Source organism: Morus notabilis, unplaced genomic scaffold (assembly GCF_000414095.1).
Source record: "Morus notabilis unplaced genomic scaffold, ASM41409v2 Scaffold1861, whole genome shotgun sequence".
NCBI lineage: Eukaryota > Viridiplantae > Streptophyta > Magnoliopsida > Rosales > Moraceae > Morus > Morus notabilis.
The window spans coordinates 146,909-167,973 of NW_010362736.1; the positions used below are offsets into that span (position 1 = coordinate 146,909).

The 21,065-nt window shown below is 37.9% G+C and overlaps 1 protein-coding gene across 1 annotated transcript; it reads left to right on the forward strand.

Annotated features, from left to right (window-relative positions):
* The first annotated feature begins 1,184 nt into the window (after nucleotides 1-1,184).
* Nucleotides 1,185-20,068, forward strand: LOC21391189 (glutamate decarboxylase 1). The gene is made up of 7 exons (XM_010102761.2): nucleotides 1,185-1,424; nucleotides 1,808-2,012; nucleotides 6,748-6,948; nucleotides 18,241-18,455; nucleotides 18,655-18,908; nucleotides 19,243-19,295; nucleotides 19,407-20,068. The coding sequence occupies exons 1-7, from the start codon at nucleotides 1,339-1,341 to the stop codon at nucleotides 19,896-19,898; spliced, it is 1,506 nt and encodes a 501-aa protein (XP_010101063.2). The 5' UTR covers nucleotides 1,185-1,338; the 3' UTR covers nucleotides 19,899-20,068.
* The last annotated feature ends 997 nt before the right edge of the window (nucleotides 20,069-21,065 follow it).

Here is a 21,065-nt window from a genome sequence, read left to right on the forward strand (position 1 = left end):
TAAACTTTATTACCCTTAACGCCCCTGCATTTTATGAAACAAAAGCACTAATTAATTATCCATCGCATAAATAACGAGCATTTTTATAACAAGATATTTCAACTAGTATTGTATGAAAAATCATATTATAATCCAACATCTTGCAAATCTATTAGGCTAGATTTATGAAACACTTGCTAACTAGTAGTTAAAGACTATGGGTAAGAGACTTTCTTTTTAATTAGGGTTCAAACTACCAAAGAACTCTGTCTCTCACAAATTATCAAAAAAAAAAAAAAAATCCAAGTTTTTTTTTTTTTTTTTTTTTTTTTTCCTCCTAACACAAAAGAAATCAAGGGGCTTCATCAATCAAGTCTTCCATGGCGTGCCAAAGCAACACCATATTTACTTTTTTTTCAGCATCTTCGTTGTAGACAGAATATTTCATGATTGTTCACTTCATATATTCTTCAGCTTGGATCTTTTGACCCATTAAATTTTCTATTAAAAGTCATTTTCTTAAAGAAATGGCTGGCTGCCACATAAATCATCATGGAATTTAAACGTTATTATTAAAAGTAAGCTACACTAATATTAAGTGAAATTTAACATTTTTGTGTTAATTAGTTCAGTGAGATCCCTGACATGTTGACATAATTATTTCTACCATACCAAATTAATTAAAGAGTTGTTGATCAAAATAGAATATGAAAGCACCTTTGGAACCAAAGCAAATTAGTTGTGCAGCTCAAAAAAAAAAAAAAAAACAAAAAATTATGGGCACTTCTCTCTATATAAATATGCATGGATAAATAATTAAATATTGCCCGAGCACTAATTTCTATATATCAATAATTGAGAATCTTAGGCCCCGTTCATTTCACCGATTCGAGTTTAAAATTTGAGTTTTACTACAGTAAAAAGCTCTTAGAAATAGTCACATCTAATTTTTTTATTACAATAAAAAGTTCTCACATAAAATCACATCTCAACTCGAATTAAAAACTCAAATGAGCAAACTAAACGGACCATAACGTATACACTGTACCCATTCTTTTAATTATCTAATAGTCCAAATTCTTTGATTGCGAAAAATAAAAAAAGGAAACTAACTAAAATATTGGAAAAAGAGAAGTCCACTGTCATCGTGTGAATATATATATACTGTAAGCCTGTAATATCGTGTATAAATATAGCACCACAGATCCGCTTTATCCCATTCACAAGCAACACCCAATGGAAGTAATACTATTCTAAATCTCTCTCTCTCTCTCTCTCTCTCTCTCCCTCTCTCTCTCTCTCTCTCTCTCTCTCCCTCCCTCCCTCCCCTCAAAGTACTGATCTTGATCATCGCCAAAAATGGTGCTCTCAAAGACAGCTTCGCAAAGCGATGTCTCAGTCCACTCTACTTTCGCCTCTCGCTACGTCCGAACCTCCCTTCCCAGGTGATGATCACTTCTTAAATATATATACATACATATATATATATATATATATGTGTGTGTGTTTCACTCTCACATATTCACAATCTCTCTTCCTTTTTATACACAAGCGAATTAATTTTGTAATAAGAAAAACAAAAGAAATCAAGCATATTTGATTAAATTGCATACTAATTACTTCAGTATTAAAATTGCACTTTGTAATTTATTTATTTAATAATTATTAAGCAAATGCATCTATTGGAAGAAAATGAAACGATATCGATTACATAACTTCCTTCCATTCTTATTATTCTGTTGGTGATGATATGTGTAAGATTCACTTTTAATTTATTTGATTTAGTGATATTGATCTTGAAATCAATTATATAATTGGTCAAAATTAGGTTTAAAATGCCGGAGAACTCGATCCCAAAGGAGGCAGCGTTCCAGATCATAAACGACGAGCTGATGCTGGACGGGAATCCGAGGCTAAACCTGGCGTCGTTTGTGACGACGTGGATGGAGCCGGAGTGTGACAAACTCATCATGGCCTCCATCAACAAGAACTACGTAGACATGGACGAGTACCCTGTTACCACTGAGCTCCAGGTGATCCGTACCACTCTTCCACATTTTTAATAAAAAACTTTATTATCACAAGAATGTCTTTGTTAATAGTAATATTTATTTACTAACTTGATTAAACTTAGGGCATTCCAAAAAAATAATAATTAAATTACGTCTTTGTCCGAATATAAAAGTGGTACAATATTTTTTATTTTGTTATTCATAATCAGCCGTAGTCTAGGGGTGTAACAACTTCCATTGGTTGAAGTTTTAATAGGTTGTCCAGTAAATATTAAATAAATAATTAGATGCCCCGCTTGACGCGTTCTGGATTTTGTTTTTTATGTTTTTTCCTTCTCCTTTTTCTTGGTGGGGGCTAAAAAGCGTTGACGAGTTCCTTCATAATAATTAATTTAATTGTTTTTTTGATCAGTCATGTATAATTTAATTGTTGAATTTTATTGAATGACAATGACGAATTTAATTAATATAATTCCTCTTTAGTGTAATAAGTTTTTTTTTTTTCTTATAGTTTTCTTAAACACTTAAAAAAAAAATTTAAATTAACCGTGTTAAATGAATCTGCAAGACTTTGGCATGTCATGCAGCCACTCAGGGAAAAATAAAAGCACAAGTGTTAATTTCTGTATTATTTTTCCTAGGAGGAATTAGTGCAAGAATTTTGCCCCAAAAGAAAATTTCTGCTTTTATTTGCTTTAATAATTTTCTTTTCACAATAAGTTTGTTAGGATATTTTTGAGTTGTCATATATTTTTTTATGATGACAATCACAAATCTAAATTTTCTACCTTTCAAAAAAAAAAAATCTAAATTTTCTTCTAGATTTACCTGTCCAACTACTAGTTATGAATATAAAATTAGGTTAAAAATTCCTCGTTTTATAATTTCTTAATTTCGTTATTTCCTTTCAAATAATACAACTTAAACTATCATTTTTTTTATTTTTTTGCCAATCAACTTTAACTATCATTTTTTTCTAGTCTTCTAGACTTTGGTTGGATATATATACAAGATATTTGACAAATAAATATAATAACCAATTACGACCGGTATCCATTTGATTCAATTTATGCCTATTTGATGATCAAGTGGGCCATATTAATGAATAGTAGTTGGACGATATTTTTTCATCCAACAAATGGCACTTTCAGTCTTTTAATATGTAGATATAGTTTTTAATGACTTAGCCCCAATATAATTATTATTGGCACATGTACACATATATAGACATGTATCACTCGGAAATTATGGAGTCAGTGGAAGTGGCTGCAGGCAGCGATCACAATTCAATTTGTTAATTGACTGAACAAAAGAAACTCGGTAGTCAAATTACCTAACCTAAAATAATAATAAGTCATTAACTAGAAAAAAAAAAAAATTTAAGTCACTTCTTTTCTAGGGTGACCATCCTAAAATTATCTTTAATTTATTAATAATACACGCAAAATGTAGTAGAAAAAAAAAAAAAAAAAAAAAAAAAACTTCACGCAAAATGATTATTGGATCCATGCTGAATGTTCTGTGATTTATACGATGGAGTTCTTGTCATAATATATAAACTTAACACAAAACATTGAAATAAATTAATCTTCTGGTGTAAAACTCTAGAAGAATTCTAGACTCTTGACTGATGTTGGTCAAATAACCTTTGTTGTTTTTTTTTCCACCCCTCAAAAATTCTATGGATGGACTATTTCTTTTTCGCCAATCACTCAGGGATGGACTTGGTTTTCCATGGGCCCAGATGTGAAAGTTGTATAAATTATTACCAGAAACAACGGAAAAGTAATGAATGGCTGTCATTGTCTAGCTAGCTGCCTAGATGGATGCCGTGATTAGTAAGGGTATAAATCGGCCGGTAGGGTAGGATTGAGCTGAAAAATTGAGCTTATATGATCAGTGCGGGTTGAGAAAATTTTAGGCCGTGAGGTTGAGATAATTTTAGGCCGCGACACTCTCTTAAGTCTACAAACCCGTAACCTTTCGGGTGACCTCGGGTAGGGTCGGGTTACTCGAGTTGGTGAAAACTAATTTTAATCTATGACTTCATCAATTTTAATCAATTTTTAGTCAATTAATTTGTGCTTGTTACAGAAGAAATCATTATCAAACATAATATGTCTTTCCTTCAAGAGGGAGTCTAAATGCAAGGTGAACAATTAAAACACTCACTTTGAAATCAAACACTTCCAATATAAATAAAGAATGTCCTAATTCAACAACTATGGCATACAAGTATTTTTTACACAAACCGTGAATCCAAAATATAAATAAGTTAACAGTTTAAAATCATAAAGTCCATAAACTTATGAAGTAAGAATTTAAAGTTTTGGACATTATTTTACCTACTTTGAACATGTTCGGCTGGGTAGGGTTACCTCGGGTTCATGTAACTCCACCTCGCACCCCTACCCGCGCAGTGCGGGTTAGGCATAATTAAAACCGAAAATTAAATAAAAAATTAGAAACCTGTGATTTTTGAATAGAGTCGGCTTAGCTCGGCCGGATTCGTCAGGTTCGGAGTGATTTCTTACAGCTCTAGTGATTAGTTCCTTCTTTCCCCAAAACATATATATAATAAATTCGTATTTATACGTATGAATATATACACGTATATATGTGTGTGTGTTTATAGTTAGGACAATATTTGGTTGTCAATTGTAATGTTCAATTATTATGATATTAACTAAAATTTATTGATCAAAATATGACTCGCCACATGGCTTGAGGTCAATATCTAGAAAAAATTAAATTAGTATTTTCAGCCAAGAAAATAAATAAAAAATAGTACATAATTCAGAGAGAAAATAAAAAAGTATATACTTAATATTAGTATTATTCTTACTCTGTCCTGATGCTATTAATTTAATAGTATGATTGTTGAGTAAATCGAAGGGGATGGGTAGGAAGTGGCGAAGTGGGGGAGGGATCATACGGATATATGCAGGTTTATTCGGTACATATCTTGAATCTTGATTTTTTTCTTTTTTTTTGATGGTTCATGAATGTGATTGACATTTAATGCTGTTTTTGCTAATTTATATTTGAATTAACATTAGATTAGATTTACCAAAAAAAGAAAGAATAAAGTAAAAACTGGAAGAACACAAGAATAAATTGAATGATATCGATTATGTCGGTTTAACGGTAAATGCGGGGCCTTCTGAAAGGCAGCACGTTCATTGGTTTGCTGTCCAGATTTTTTTTATACGAAACGAATGAAATTATTTTTAAAAAAAAAAAAATTAGTCAATTTTATTCGTGATTAATACTTTTGAATAAATATTGGGCCCGTTTAGTTCGCTGATTCGAGTTTTTAATTCGAGTTGAGATGTGACTTTATGTGAGAACTTTTTACTGTAATAAAAAAGTTAGATGTGATTTTTTTAGAGCTTTTTACTATAGTAAAACTCAAATTTTAAATTCAAATCGGTGAAATCAACGATGTCATAATTTTTAACTAAAAAATATTAATCAAATATAAAATAAAAATTCAAAAGACATGTATTTTAAAAAGTAAAATTTTTTTTTTTTTCAAATTTTTTCAATAGGACAAAACAAATTAAAGGACCACTGGCCGCTAATATCAGCAAGTGATAGACAGCATATTCGAATCACATTCACCTATTACATGCGCGCGCGCTGAAAGAGATAATTCAGACCACTTGCACTGCATATAAAACACTACAGGTCCGTTTAGTTCGCTGATTCAAGTTTTTAATTTGAGTTGAGATGTAATTTTATGTGAGAATTTTTTACTGTAGTAAAAAAAATTAGATATGACTGTTTGTGAGAGCTTTTTACTGTAGTAAAACTCGAATTCTAAACTCGAATCAACGAAATAAACGGGACCTAAACATGTGATGATATTAAAGTACTACATCCTATTGTAATCTATAAAATCACTGGTGATCATTAATTTTTTTTTTTATAGATTTTTACGACAATACTGGAAAAAATGAACAATTAGCATATCTTAGTTTTTAAATTTATATAAAAAATTATATATTTTACATATATTTTTTTTATTTTGATATGATTTTGATCAGATTTAACAGTAAAAAATATACATTACTAATAGGAGACTCCATCATATAAAGACTTTTTTTTTAATATAGGAAATGAATGTTAAACATTATGGTGATATTAAATACTAGCTAGCGACGTGTAACATGACTAGTCATTTCCTTCAACACTAACACGAAGTTTTCATTTGGAAATTATTCGAATTTCAAGCATATATAAAATAGAGACAAACACAAATTAATATAAAGAAGTTAAGCTAATAGATAAGAGGAATCAAATAGAGAAGTTAGATTTGGTAGAAGTTAAATACAAATTCCGTGGAAATAATTTTAACGTACCTGACGAATATCTACTCCATCATTTCATGTCTTATGCATGTAGATAGTTTTGGCACCATTCTTATTGTCTTTTTGTCACATTGACAAGGCCCACATAGAAAACAAAAGTATAATTAAGTACAGGATAATAGTAAAAAAGCAATCTCTTACATGAACGACAAGTATAGTAAAACTAAAAAAAAAAACCAGTTTCATACAAAAAAAAAAAAAAAAAAAAGAGGAACGAAACGTTTCAAGAGGGCTGATTGGCGCTTTTATATATTGTTAAGATTTTCATTTTTTTTTTTTTTTTTTTTTTGTAAAATTGTAGGTATTCTATGTCTTTCTCTTATATTTTTTATATTGTGTCCATGCCCAAAAAAATTTCCTAACTCTGGCACTGGTGATAACAGAATCGGTGCGTGAATATAATAGCACATTTGTTCAATGCGCCTCTTGGGGAGTCGGAGGCGGCCGTGGGCGTCGGGACGGTGGGGTCATCGGAGGCCATAATGTTGGCTGGCTTGGCTTTCAAGAGGAATTGGCAGAACAAACGCAAGGCTGAAGGCAAGCCATATGACAAACCCAACATTGTCACCGGAGCCAATGTCCAGGTATATGATCACGTTTAGTTTATAAATTTAAAATCATGATTTAAAATTATTTTTAATTTATATTTTTTTATAAAAAAAAATACTATAATAAATTACAAATTATAATTCAAATCATAACATGAATCTTTACTCCCAAAGCAAATAGAGTGTATCTTCTTCTCATAATTGGGCCCTACGTCCAACAACACTTACATAAAAAATGCTGATATGTACACTGAGTGGGGGGCTCACGTGGGCCCCATAATCGGGACCACTTGTTGAGTCTGGTGGATATTTGTCCTCGTTTGGACTAATAGCATTGCTCTGTGTGCACGTGCCTTCATTTTCATACCCACGTGTCACTTGATTAGCCATAATTTGTTTCATCGCTTTAACTTGTACTATATGATAAATTAGCTTACAATCTACGGTAATAAAATAATAACAACAACAATATAAAAGAGTAAGAGTAAGAACTGTGCTGCCCTTGCATGTGAGAGCTATACTATAATTAGGAGTTTTATTTTTAATTGAAACTTCAACTTGTTTCATCAACACTTTAATTAGTCTTAGAATTTGTTCTCTGATTAAATAGAAGAAATTTATTGATGAATTTTAAGTATTTCCTGCTTCAGTTATTTCATTTCTCTTTTCACATTTAACATTCTTGTATCTATTAAAAAACACTACTTTTGCGTCTCTTAACAGAAATGCAAAAGCTATTCTCACAACGAGAGGCACAACAAAAAAAGGGACTTTTTTCTACTAATAATTAGCTTAGTGCATACTTTTTTTTTTTTTTTTTGTAAATGAATTTATTAGTAGATGTCGTGAAACCTCTGGAATTTTCAGAACAATTCTCACAGTAAGATAACTGGATCACAACATCACACACACGGAATAAATCAAAGAGAAAAATGAAAAATCAAAACAGAGCTTATTTTCATTAATGGCAGATCAAAATAGTACACCCTCTAGAGTTTTTTCTCTCTCCTCTAGAGTTTCTCTCTCTATCTTCTCTCTCTAACAAAAACTACCGAATTGACAACTAATCCAAATCTGCTATTTTATCCCAGATTTTAGCTCTACAGTATTATTCCTATATACTACAGCACATAGTAATCACGTAGACTTGCCCACGTGTGTTTGGTAACCATGTAAACTTGCCCACGTGTCTTTGTTTCATTTCCTTCCTCTGTTGAGCTGTTAAAATCCTAGCCACTTTTACAACAATTCTCCACCTTGGCTTGATTTTAACCTGTTTTCTTCTTATAATCTGCTACCCGAAGTAACTCTAAGACCTCGTTCACTTTGTAAATTCGAGTTTTTAATTTGAGTTGAGATGTGACATTTTCTAAGAGCTGAAGATTAGCTTTCCAGCTCATGGTATTACCACAAAACTCAAAGATATATCCAGTTTGAGACCTCCTGGTATCTAAATAACCAGCATAGTCTGAATCAAAAAAACTTGTCACCAAACTGATGTCTTTGTCCTGCCTCTGATACAACAAACATTTCCCAGCTGATCCTTTAAGATATCTGAAGATCCATTTGACTGCTTCCCAGTGTGACCTCCATGGTTTCCCCATATACATACTGACAACGCTTACTGAATAGGCCAGATCTGGATGTGTACAGATTATGGCATACATTAAAGGTTCGTTTGGTTGGAGGATTCAAATAATGTGATTCGAACCATTTTCGATTTACGTGTATTTTTTGTGAGAAAATACTGTAACGAATCACGAATCATGATTCGAATCCCTCTACTAAACGCCCCCTAAGCTCCCCACAGCATTGATATAAGGTATTCTCAGCATATATCTTTCCTCTTCAGAAGTTGGTGCATCTCTTAGTGAAAGTTTGAAATGTTGCCCCAATGGTGTCAAAACAGGCTTAGACTGATCCATATTGAATCTTTTTAACACTTTCTCAATGTAACTACGTTGAGACACAAAAAGTGTTCCCTCTGACCTGTCTCTGATCATCTGCATGCCTAAAATCTTACTTGCAGGCCCCATCTCCTTCATTTCAAACTCACCTTTAAGTTGTTCCTTGACCAGCTTGATTTCTTCAATGTCTTTACAAGCTACTAACATATCATCCACGTAGAATAACAAGTAAATGACTCTACCTTTTGAAATCACTTTGTTGTAAACACAGTTGTCATGTGCACTTCTGAAAACCACTTTTGAGCATGAATGAGTCAAATCTTTTATACCACTGTCGTGGTGATTGCTTCAAACCATAAAGGGATTTCTTTAACAAGCAAACTAAGAGGGGCGGCAAGCCGTTATTGAGGCAGGTTTATGTTAGGAGAAGTAATAAGGGATGACGTGGACTTGTTAGTGTTATTACTGTATTAGTTGCTGATTGTACATTGTGGTGTGTAATAAAGAGAGGTATAAATAGGTGAGAGTTAGAGGATTGAGATAGGAAATTACTGGAGTGGAAAGGAAGACTCGGCTGTGGCTGTTCTGGAGAAGGAAAATCCTTCAGTAGTTTGTATTCTCTCTTTGTGGATTAATAAAGATTTCTTCTTTCATTCTTTAGATCGTTCGTAGAGCAAGAATTGTGTAGAATCTATCAATTTTGGTATCAGAGCGTCGATTCTGGCAAGAAATGGCAGCTAGGAAAATAGAGGAGAGGTTAGAATTGGTGGAGAAAGAGATAAAGGAAGTTAGGGTTTCCATGGAGAAGGGAATGGGCGAAATGGAGAAGGGTCTCAAAGAAATTAGGGTGGAATTGTCCCAGAATAGGACTGATATGTCCGAGATTCACCGATTAATAGAGGAACAGATGAAACTTCTTTCGTCTGCCACGTCGGTGCCGGAGAAGACGGTCGCGACAACCGCCGAAGTCATACACGGATTAAACTGCGCCGGAGAAGGTCGCGAGTTGAATCGCGCTGGCGATCGCGGACCCGATCGCGTCGCCGAAGATCGTGAAGCGATTCGCGATGGAGATCGCGCGGGATTTCATGCCAGTGAGACTCGAGAGGCAAATCGAGCCGGTGAAAGAGGAGAAATATGTTTGGGTGAGGAAAGATCGCTCAACCCTAGGGTTACTCAGCCGGTGATGTTTCCGGCGGTGGATCTTGGTTGGCGAGAACAAACCTCCGATCGCGCGATCGAGGGGAGGAATCCACGTAATCCAGGTCGCGAGGTAAGAGAGGAGGGACGAGGGGTAGCGAGAGGGCCTCCGTGGGGATTTCAGGGAAAAAATGTGAACGTACATCGAGTTGAGGGGTGAGGCTCGTACATGGAGGGTGAGTCTCTGGAGTTTGATGACCGGCGTTTTGGGACAGGATTTCCTGTTCATCGAGGGGCAGAAAGGGGACGTTACGGAAACGTAGGAGATAGAGGCAGAGAAAATTGGGAGGGCAGAGGAGTGCTAGAAGAGCTGCCGGTTAATGAAGACTGGGCAGGCCTTCGTAGGAGGCAGGTAGAGTGCCCGATTTTTGGGGGAGAGGATGCGGATGGGTGGTTGTTCTGTATGGAACAATTTTTTTCCATAAATCGATGCTCGGACAGGGAGAAGCTCATCACAGCGGGAATTTCTTTGGAGGGGGATGCTCTGTCGTGGTTCCAATGGCAGAATGGCCGTCGGCCCTTCCATAATTGGTCAGATTTTAGGGTAGCTCTACTGCAAAGATTCCGCTCCTCGCAGGAGGGCAACCTTTGCGAGCGGTTTCTGGCAATAAGGCAAGGGGGAACGGTTGCTGATTACCGTAGGCAGTTTGAGATATCAGCGGCTCCACTAAGGGATGTGCCAGAGGAAGTATTGGAGGGAATTTTTGTTAATGGACTCAAGGCGTCAATTCGGGCTGAGGTGAGGCTCTTGAAACCGGTTGGATTAGGGGAAATCATGGAGATTTCCCAGAGAATTGAGGAAAGGAATGATTTGCTGCGGAGGGAAGGGGCTGAAGCGAGGTTTTCCCGATCACAATTTCAAAGTATTCCGAGGACTGAGACTGCTACAACCGTGGTCCGGACGTTGCTGGCGGTGGAGAGGCCACAGCGGGTCCCCACAGTGTTGGAGAAATCGACAACACAAAGAAGGGATTTTCCTTTCCGTAAGCTTTCCGATTCAGAGTTGCAGGAAAAAAGGGATAAAGGACTGTGCTTTAGGTGCGATGAGAAGTTTGTTTTTGGCCATCGTTGTAAGAAGAAGGAGCTTCGGATAATGTTGGTTAGTGATGAGGACGCCATCGATGGTGAAGAGGATGATACCAATTCACCGGGCTCGGATTGGGAGGAGGGGCAGCCGGAGCTTATTGAGTTGTCCTTGAACTCAGTGTTCGGTCTTTCGACACCAAAGACAATGAAGCTCCGAGGAATAATTGCTAAACAAGAGGTAATAGTATTAATTGATTCCGGTGCAACTCATAATTTCATTTCATTGAGTTTTGTGGAAAAAGTTATGATTCCTATTGCACCTACTGCAGGTTTTGGGGTACAATTGGGGACGGGGGAATCGGTAAAAGGGAAAGGAATATGTAAGGAGGTGGCATTGACATTAGCACACTTGACCATAGTAGAAAACTTTTTACCGCTTGAATTAAGGGGGTGGATGTTATATTGGGCATGCAATGGCTGGAAACATTAGGTGGAGTGCATGTAAATTGGAAATCGCAGATTATGAAATTCAGGGTAAGAGGGGAGACAGTTACATTGAAGGGTGATTTGAGTCTTTCGACCGCAATGATCTCGCTTAAGGCCATGTATAGAACCATCAAGCATGAGGGCCATGGCATCTACTTAGAACTAAGTGCCGTGGATGCCAATACTGGGCCGGATTTAGGGGAAGAGGTAGTTCTGGATCAGCAATTTCAGGGGGCGGTTAGCGGGGTTTTGCAGCGACACTCGAAGGTTTTACACATGCCGGAGGGCCTTCCTCCCAAACATATGCGGGATCATCGCTTCATTCTACAGGAGGGTACCGGCCCTATTAGTGTTAGGCCTTATAAGTATCCTCATTTTCAGAAGAATGAGATTGAGAAATTGGTGAGAGAGATGCTTTCGGCAGGTATTATACAACCGAGTAACAGCCCATTTTCCAGCCCCGTTCTTTTAGTAAAGAAAAAAGATGGGAGTTGGAGGTTTTGTGTGGATTATCGGACACTCAACAAGGCTACAGTTCCCGATAAATTTCCCATTCCGGTTATCGAGGAGCTATTGGATGAGTTGAGTGGAGCTACTATATTTACCAAACTGGATTTAAAATCCGGTTATCATCAAATTCAGATGTGCAAAGAGGATATTCCGAAAACAGCCTTTCGGACGCATGAGGGACATTACGAGTTTTTGGTTATGCCTTTTGGGTTAACCAATGCCCCAGCTACTTTCCAATCCCTTATGAATGAGGTATTGAAACCGTTTTTGAGGAAATTCGTTTTGGTATTCTTTGATGACATATTGGTTTATAGTAGAACTCTTGAACAACATATCAATCATTTGGATGTGGTCTTGTCGGCTTTGGAGGACAACCACTTATATGTGAACCAAAAAAAATGCATTTTTGCTAGTGGCAAGTTGGAGTATTTGGGTCACATTGTCTCAGGAAGTGGGGTGGCAGCGGATTTAAGTAAGATTTGAGCGATGGTAGATTGGCCTACGCCTCGTTCGCTCAAAGAATTGCGGGGTTTTTTGGGATTAACGGGCTATTATCGGCGGTTTGTGTCGGGGTATGGACACCTTGCTTGGCCACTTACACAACAGCTAAAGAAAGACAATTTTCATTGGAATAGCGAGGCGGATGACGCTTTTCAGAAATTGAAGCGAGCCATGACCACAGTCCCGGTTTTGGCGTTGCCTGATTTTGGCCAGCCCTTTGTAGTAGAATCGGACGCGTCCGGTTTTGGTATTGGCGCAGTCCTGATGCAACATCAGCGGCCCATTGCTTACTTTAGTCAAGTGTTGTCGCCTCGTGCTCGAACTAAGTCAGTTTATGAGCGTGAGCTCATGGCCGTGGTCCTTGCCATTCAAAAATGGCGTCATTACTTATTGGGATGCCATTTCATTGTCAGAACGGATCAAAGGAGTCTAAAGTTTTTGTTGGAGCAGAGGTTAGTCAGCGAGGACCATCAAAAGTGGTTTTGTAAGTTGTTAGGATACGATTTTGAGATCCAATACAAGCCGGGATCTGAAAACCGGGTGGCTGATGCGCTTTCTAGGCTGCCACCGGGGTTGGAACTGGCTCATCTCACCACTTCGGCCGTCTATGACGGGGCTGAAATTTGTCTCCAAATTCAGAAGGATCCTCGGCTGGCCGCTATTCGAACTACTCTTATGGCTAACTCCCCCACGGCGAAGGGGTTTTCGTTGTGTAACGGCATGTTGTTGTATAAGGGGCGGGTGGTCCTACCCAGGCATTCCTCTCTTATACCAACCTTATTGGCTGAGTTTCATGGTAGCAAGATTGGGGGCCACTCGGGGGTGTTAAAAACCTTTAAAAGGCTGTCTTCTGAATTTTTCTGGTATGGCATGAAGCGGGATGTGCTCTCCTTGGTGGCCGCTTGTCCAGTTTGTCAGCAAAATAAAACCTCGACTTTATCTCCAGGAGGGTTGTTGCAGCCGCTACCGCTTCCAAGCTTGGTGTGGAATGATATCTCTATGGATTTTGTGGAGGGACTTCCAAAGTCCGTTGGCCATGATTCCATTTTGGTGGTTGTGGATCGGCTTAGTAAGTATGCCCATTTTTTGGCCCTATGTCATCCGTTTTCGGCAAAGTCGGTGGCTGCATTGTTTGTTCAGGAAATCGTCAGGCTCCATGGGTTCCCTCAAACCATTGTTTTCGATCGCGACAAGGTTTTTCTCAGTCATTTTTGGAAAGAGCTTTTTCGTTTGCAGGGGACCGCCTTGCATCACAGTACAGCGTACCATCCTCAATCGGATGGTCAAACGGAAGTGGTTAATAGGTGTTTGGAAGCTTATCTGCGTTGCTTTGTGTCCGGAAAACCGACTCACTGGTTTTCGCACCTTGCTTGGGCTGAATATTGGTATAATACGAGCTTTCACGTCTCCGCGGGAATGACTCCTTTCCGGGCGTTGTATGGTCGCGATCCTCCCAAGTTAGTTCGTTTTGAGTTAGGTTCTACAGCTAACTCCTTATTGGAACAACAAATGCAATCCCGGGATGACATTTTGGACGAGCTTCACGCGCATTTGTTACAGGCCCAGCACATAATGAAGGCGCAGGCAGATCAAAAACGAAGAGACGTGTCCTTCGAGGTAGGGGATTTGGTATTTCTGAAACTGAGGCCATATCGCCATCGTTCCTTAGCCAAGTTTCCCAACGAGAAACTTTCTCCGAGGTTTTATGGCCCCTACAAGGTTCTCATGCGTGTGGGATCCGTGGCATATCGGTTGCAACTTCCCGCGGCTGCGAAAATCCACCCGGTTTTCCATGTGTCGCAACTTAAGAAGGCCATTGGCCTGTCTTTACCAGCTCAGGAAGTTCCGCGGAGCTTGACCGCTGACATGGAGCTGCGCGTTGAGCCGGAGAAGCTGTTGGCTACGCGATTTTCGCCGGTATCGGGGCAGTTGGAAGTTTTGCTGCAATGGCGTCACTTGCCGGACTTCGAGGCTTCGTGAGAACTGTTTGATGTTATTCAACACCAATTTCCTGAATTTCACCTTGAGGACAAGGTGACTTTTTTGGGGGGCGGAGTAGTTGATAGGGGTGGACGTGGACTTGTTAGTGTTATTACTGTATTAGTTGCTGATTGTACATTGTGGTGTGTAATAAAGAGAGGTATAAATAGGTGAGAGTTAGAGGATTGAGATAGGAAATTACTGGAGTGGAAAGGAAGACTCGGCTGTGGCTGTTCTGGAGAAGGAAAATCTTTCAGTAGTTTGTATTCTCTCTTTGCGGATTAATAAAGATTTCTTCTTTCATTCTTTAGATCGTTCGTAGAGCAAGAATTGTGTAGAATCTATCACAAACCATGTATTCTCTTCCTTTAATCACGAACCCTTCTGGCTGTGTCATGTAAATGTTTTCTTCCAATTCTCCATGAAGGAAAGCTGTTTTCACATGTAATTGCTCAAGTTCTAGGTCTTCATGAGCAACTAGAGACAGCAACATCTTTATTGAGCTAAGCTTCACTACAGGAGAATAGACTTCATGATAATCTACTCCTTCCCTTTGTGTGAACCCTTTAGCTACAAGCCTTGTACCTCGGCTTCTCAACTCCTAGAATTCCCTCCTTCAACTTATAAACCCATTTACAACCCACCAATTGTTGCCCTTTGGGTTTCTCCACCAACTCCTAAGTTTTGTTCTTATACAAAGACTTCAACTCCTCTTCCATGGCCTCAATCCAGCTGCTTGCTTCCTTACTTATCACAGCCTCCTTATAGGTCCTAGGTTCAGCATCTTCTATGTCCACTGTTGCAGTAAGAGCAAAAGAAATCATCTCTGCATATCCAAATCTTTCTGGTGGTTTGACATGTCTTCTCTGCTTGTCCCTTGCTAACAGATAATCCTATGATGTCTCATGGTGCTCCACCTCCTGTTCTTCAGACTCAATCTTTGGTTCCCTGTTAGTCTCAGTTGGCTCCACCTCCAGCTGAACTCTTTCACCTGGTTCGAGCTGGCCCATCACTCTAGTGTTTTGATCCTTTGTGTAGTACATCTCTGTCTCTCTGAAAACTACATCTCTACCATTAAAGACTCTAGAATGCCCCTTTTCCATGCACCATAATCTGTATCCTTTTACACCCTCTTGATATCCCAGGAACAAACATTTCAATGCTTTGGGTTCCAGCTTTCCTTGGTTAATGTGAGCATAGGCTACACAGCCAAAAATTCTCAGATTTTCCAAGTTTGGAAGATGTCCTGACCACTTTTTCTCGGTTGTTTTAAGATCAATTACTCTAGAAGGACTTCTATTGATCAAATACACAGCTGTAACTACTGCTTCTGCCCAGAAATTCTTGGAGAGATTTGCACTCGACAACATGCACCTAACCCTCTCCATAATAGTCAGATTCATCCTTTATGTTGACGCATGACGCATTCTGTTGAGGTGTCTTCCTTACAGTATGGTGTCTAGTAATTCCCACATCCTTACAGTACTTATCAAACAATTCTCCACAAAACTCTAGTCCATTATCTGTTCTTAGTTTCTTAACCTTCCTATTTGTTTGTGTTTCCATTAGAATCCTCTATTCTTTAAATCTTTCAAGAGCGTCATTTTTATTCTTCAGAATGTAGATCCAAACTTTCCTTGAATAATCATCTATTAAGGAAAGAAAATACCGTTAAGTAGTGTGAGTTGGCACCCTTGAAGCCCCCCAAAGATATGAATGAATGTAATCTGGAATTCCTTTGGTATGATGCACTACAGGAGAAAACTTCAAACTTTTGGCCTTCCCAAAGATGCAATGTTCACAAAAGTCCGACTCGGTGAGTTTGATCTTTCCCAGAAGACCTTGTTTGCTCAATTCCTTTAAGCCATTCTCACTGATATGTGCCATTCTCATATGCCAAATTTGGCTCTTTGAAACTTCACTATTGGACACTGTTACAACTGATCCTGTTACTGCCTTCCCCTGAAGCAAATACAAGCCATTCTCAAGTGTTCCTTTCATCATCACCATAGAACCCTTCATGACCTTTAGAACTCCTGCCTCAGCCTTATACCAGAGACTTTGACCGTCAAGCATCCCAAGAGAAATCAAATTTCTCTTGAGTTCTGGAACATGCTTGACGTCTTGTAAGATCCTCTGTGTTCCATCTACCAGCTTCAATCTAATCGAGCCAATTCCCACTACTTTACAGGCCTTGTTATCACCAAGCAGAACCTGTCCACCATTAACATTCTTTGTAGGAAAGAAACCAATCCTTGACTAGGCACGTATGGAATTAACACCCAGAGTCGAGAACCCATTCGTTGTGGGTTTTCATATTGGTTATACACAGTAGTTCAGAACTTTCATACCCATATGAAGCAATATCAGCATCACCATTTTCTTTGGGTCTTTCTTGATTTGGTTTCTTCCTTTCTGGACAGTCTCTCTTCAGATGGCCTTCCTTATGACATATGAAGCACTTTTACTAGTCTTTGACTTCGATCTATGCCCTTTCTTCGTCTTGAAATCTCTTCTTTCAGATCTCCCTCTGACATTCAAGCCCTCTGCACTCCTTCCTCCTTTCCTTCGGATTTCTTCTTCAACTCCTTCGAAAATAATGCTGATTGAACTTCCTCAAGGGTGAGTGAATCCCTGCCGTAGATTAGAGTATCTGAGAGACTATCGAATTCGGTTGGCAAGGATCTGAGCAGAAGCAACGCTTGGTCCTCATCTTCGATCTTGATGTCAATGTTCTCGAGATCAAGAATCACTTTATTAAAATCATCCATGTGATCTTCGAGTGATTTCCCCGGTGGCACCTTGAATGTGTACAATTTCTGTTTCAGGTACAATCTATTTGCCAGAGATTTTGTCATGTACAAATTCTCCAGTTTCAACCAAATAGCCGATGCACTCCTCTCCTTCGATACCTCCCTCAGGACTTTATCCCCCAAATAGAGAATTAGGGCACTATATGCCTTATCAAGAATTTCTTTCTTTTCTTTATCAGAAAGAGTAAGATTTTTCTCACCTCCCAAGGCTTCTTTGAGTCCTTGTTGTACAAAAAGAGCTCTCATCTTCAAACGCCATAGCCCGAAGTCATTCTTGCTTGAGAATTTCTCAATGTCGAACTTTACATATCCCATCGCTGACGAAGCTCTGATACCAATTTGTTGTGAAACATCTGGAATTTCCAGAACAATTCTCAAAGTAAGATAACTGGATCACAACATCACACACACACAAAACAAATCAAAGAGAAAAATCAAAAATCAAAAGAATTCCTCAACATAGCTTATTTTCATTAATGGCAGATCAAGATAGTACACCCTCTACAGCTTTTTCTCTCTCTAACAAAGACTACCGAATTGACAACTAATCCAAATCTGCTATTTTATCCCAGATTTTAGCTTTACAGTATTATTCCTATATACCACAGCACATAATAATCATGTAGACTTGCCCACGTGTGTTTAGTAACCATGTAAACTTGCCCACGTGTCTTTGTTTCATTTCCTTCCTCTGTTGAGCTGTTAAAATCCTAGTTACTTTTACAACAGTAGGAAAGACGTTTGGTTCATGAATTAGAATCATGACATTATAATTATTTTTAATTTACGTGTATTTTTTATAAGAGAAAATATTATAACAAATCATGAATCATGATTCGAATCGGAGTATGAATTCCCTAACCAAACAACCTCTAGATCTAATTAATAATATTGGAATATTGAAGGTATGCTGGGAGAAATTTGCAAGGTACTTTGAGGTAGAGTTGAAGGAGGTGAAGTTAAGGGAAGGATATTATGTGATGGACCCTGTGAAAGCAGTGGAGTTGGTTGATGAGAACACTATCTGTGTTGCTGCTATTTTGGGTTCCACTCTCAATGGAGAATTTGAAGATGTTAAGCAACTAAACGATCTCCTCATTGAGAAGAACAAAGAAACTGGGTATGTCTATACTAAATATACATTTATTTTATATAGTTTCTCTTATTTACATGTACAATACAATGTTTTAAATGTTTTTATCGTATTAAAGATTTCTTATATCAAAGAAACTGGACGCTTTTATTAATGTCGGTTGTCCACGGTATTCATTAAAAAAAAAAGAAAAAAGAATTGGGGTGTTAATAATCTTGTTTGGCAGATGGGATACTCCTATTCATGTGGATGCAGCAAGTGGTGGGTTCATTGCACCATTTTTGTACCCAGAACTGGAGTGGGATTTCCGGCTGCCGCTGGTGAAGAGCATCAACGTTAGTGGCCACAAGTACGGCCTCGTCTACGCCGGAATCGGGTGGGTCATTTGGAGAAGCAAAGAAGACTTGCCTGAGGAGCTCATCTTCCATATCAACTACCTTGGGGCGGATCAGCCCACTTTCACCCTCAACTTCTCTAAAGGTCTGCATACGTAGTACTCTAGATTTTTTTTTTTATTTCTACTTATTAAATATATATATATATATATATATTTTCAAAAAATATAACATCACAAAGTTTTAAATTATACTTTGAAAAACACTCATTATAATTGATTAGTACAACTTTGAAATAAAACATATGCTAAAATTTGACGTATTGTATATTTGATGCGTATAACATATCTTAATTTAGCATCAAATAAGCACTTTTCGAGTTTAAATGTCAAAATTTGGTATTGACACATTTATTTGACATTGCGTTGAATGATGGTCTAATATTAACAAATGTGTGTGCATGTCTTTGATAATTGCAGGTTCTAGCCAAGTTATTGCTCAATACTACCAACTGATTCGCTTGGGTTATGAGGTGGGGTATAAATTGAACAAAAAATTATAAAATCCACAAAAGTAATTTAAACTCTTTTGGAACTTAAAGAAAATATTAACATCTTTTTTGCATGTTTATTTATACCTGCAGGGATATAGGAATGTGATGGAAAATTGTAGGGAAAACATGATAGTACTTAAAGAGGGATTGGAGAATACAGGTCGCTTCAACATTGTCTCAAAGGACGATGGGGTGCCATTGGTGGCCTTCTCACTCAAGAACAACCACAGCCACAACGAGTTTGAGGTCTCCGACATGCTGCGGCGCTACGGGTGGATCGTCCCCGCCTACACCATGCCGGCAGACGCGCAGCACATCACGGTGCTCCGCGTCGTGATCCGCGAGGACTTCTCGCGAACCCTAGCCGAGCGCCTTGTGAATGACATTCAGAAAGTTTTGCATGAGCTTGACGCACTTCCCTCCAAGTTCACCGCTAACATTTCGGTTTCTGGTGACCACAAGGAGGTTGAGAAGAATGGGACTTTGGTGGCCAAGAAGACTGACTTGGAGACTCAAAGGGAGATCACCACAATTTGGAGGAAGTTTGTGTTGGAGAGGAAGAAGACCAGTGGTGTTTGTTAAAGAGTGCCTTGTGATAATAATGACTGGTTATTTAATTATGACAATATCATATGGCAGTGAATCTATTTTGTTTCAGAAACCTCTACCATATACAATTTTTAGATGCTACTAATTTATCTGTATCTTCTAAATTGAGAATGATTATCGTTAATGTATTTTTGTTGGTGTGATAAGTTTATTGAAATTGTGTGCTTCTCATCTTTTAAGAAACTCGTTTCATTTGACGCTTTTTAGAGTCTTAGTTTGGCCTTAATTTGAAGAATTTATTGTTCCGGTAACAAAGGAGCCAATAAAAGACATTGATCTTGCCACTAGACAAGTGTATCAAACAAAAGACAAGATGCACAAGCTAGTCTATTGGAGTACCGATAAATAAAGGGTTAGGTAAGCCATCGGGATACCGTGGAAATCCGATAGAGAGATGTCGTTCTATTTAAAGGAAAGAAACTCCCCAACTTGTCATCTTGAAAAATTGGAGGTATATACAGCCCTCCTCAATTTTATTAAGGTGCTCACTCCAATAATAAAACCGTGTTCCTCAAGAAACCGACATGATTCATAGAAACTTGGAATGATTGATGGCATCTTGCTAATCAAAGGATCTGGCCACAGTTTCAAGCTAAAATTTAAACTAAAATCGGCTGGGAACTCATGTACCAAGAACCAACAGCAAAATCATCGTTAGTGGTATTGGGCTTATTTCTTGGTTTGAAAAAGAGAGATATATCACATTCGAGTTTTATGGAAAACAATTGACACTATTTTTGTTTTCTTTGATAAAGACACTGTTTTTAAGCTACTGATTCATTGCTCATTGATTCTTGATGGGATTAAGGTAATTTGATAAAGATAATGTTGGATAGATTTTTCGGAGCTAGTAGAAAATGTAATAAGTTTTTGAGCGACCCAAGCATATGCTAGAGAAACCACCTGAGTAAACGCTAGAGAAATCCGAGCGTACGCTAGGGTAATTACCTGAGCGTGTGCTAGGATAACTATACGAGCGTAGGAATTGAAAGGTTAAGAGTTATCAAGCATCAATGTCAAGTAACGGTCGATGATTAAAGGCATTCAATGACTCAAGTTTAATTCGTTTATTAATTGTTTGTAACACCCAAAAAGGTGAAGAGTTTTATTGTATTAAAAAGATAATAAAATCTCGAATTA

Bases quoted from the DNA above. Each gene is read 5' to 3' on its own strand.
- LOC21391189 (XM_010102761.2), top strand. From the start codon at position 1,339: ATGGTGCTCTCAAAGACAGCTTCGCAAAGCGATGTCTCAGTCCACTCT. The intron at 6,949-18,240 runs GTATATGATCAC...GGAATATTGAAG, and splicing joins TCACCGGAGCCAATGTCCAG to GTATGCTGGGAGAAATTTGC. The intron at 19,296-19,406 runs GTGGGGTATAAA...TTATACCTGCAG, and splicing joins TGATTCGCTTGGGTTATGAG to GGATATAGGAATGTGATGGA.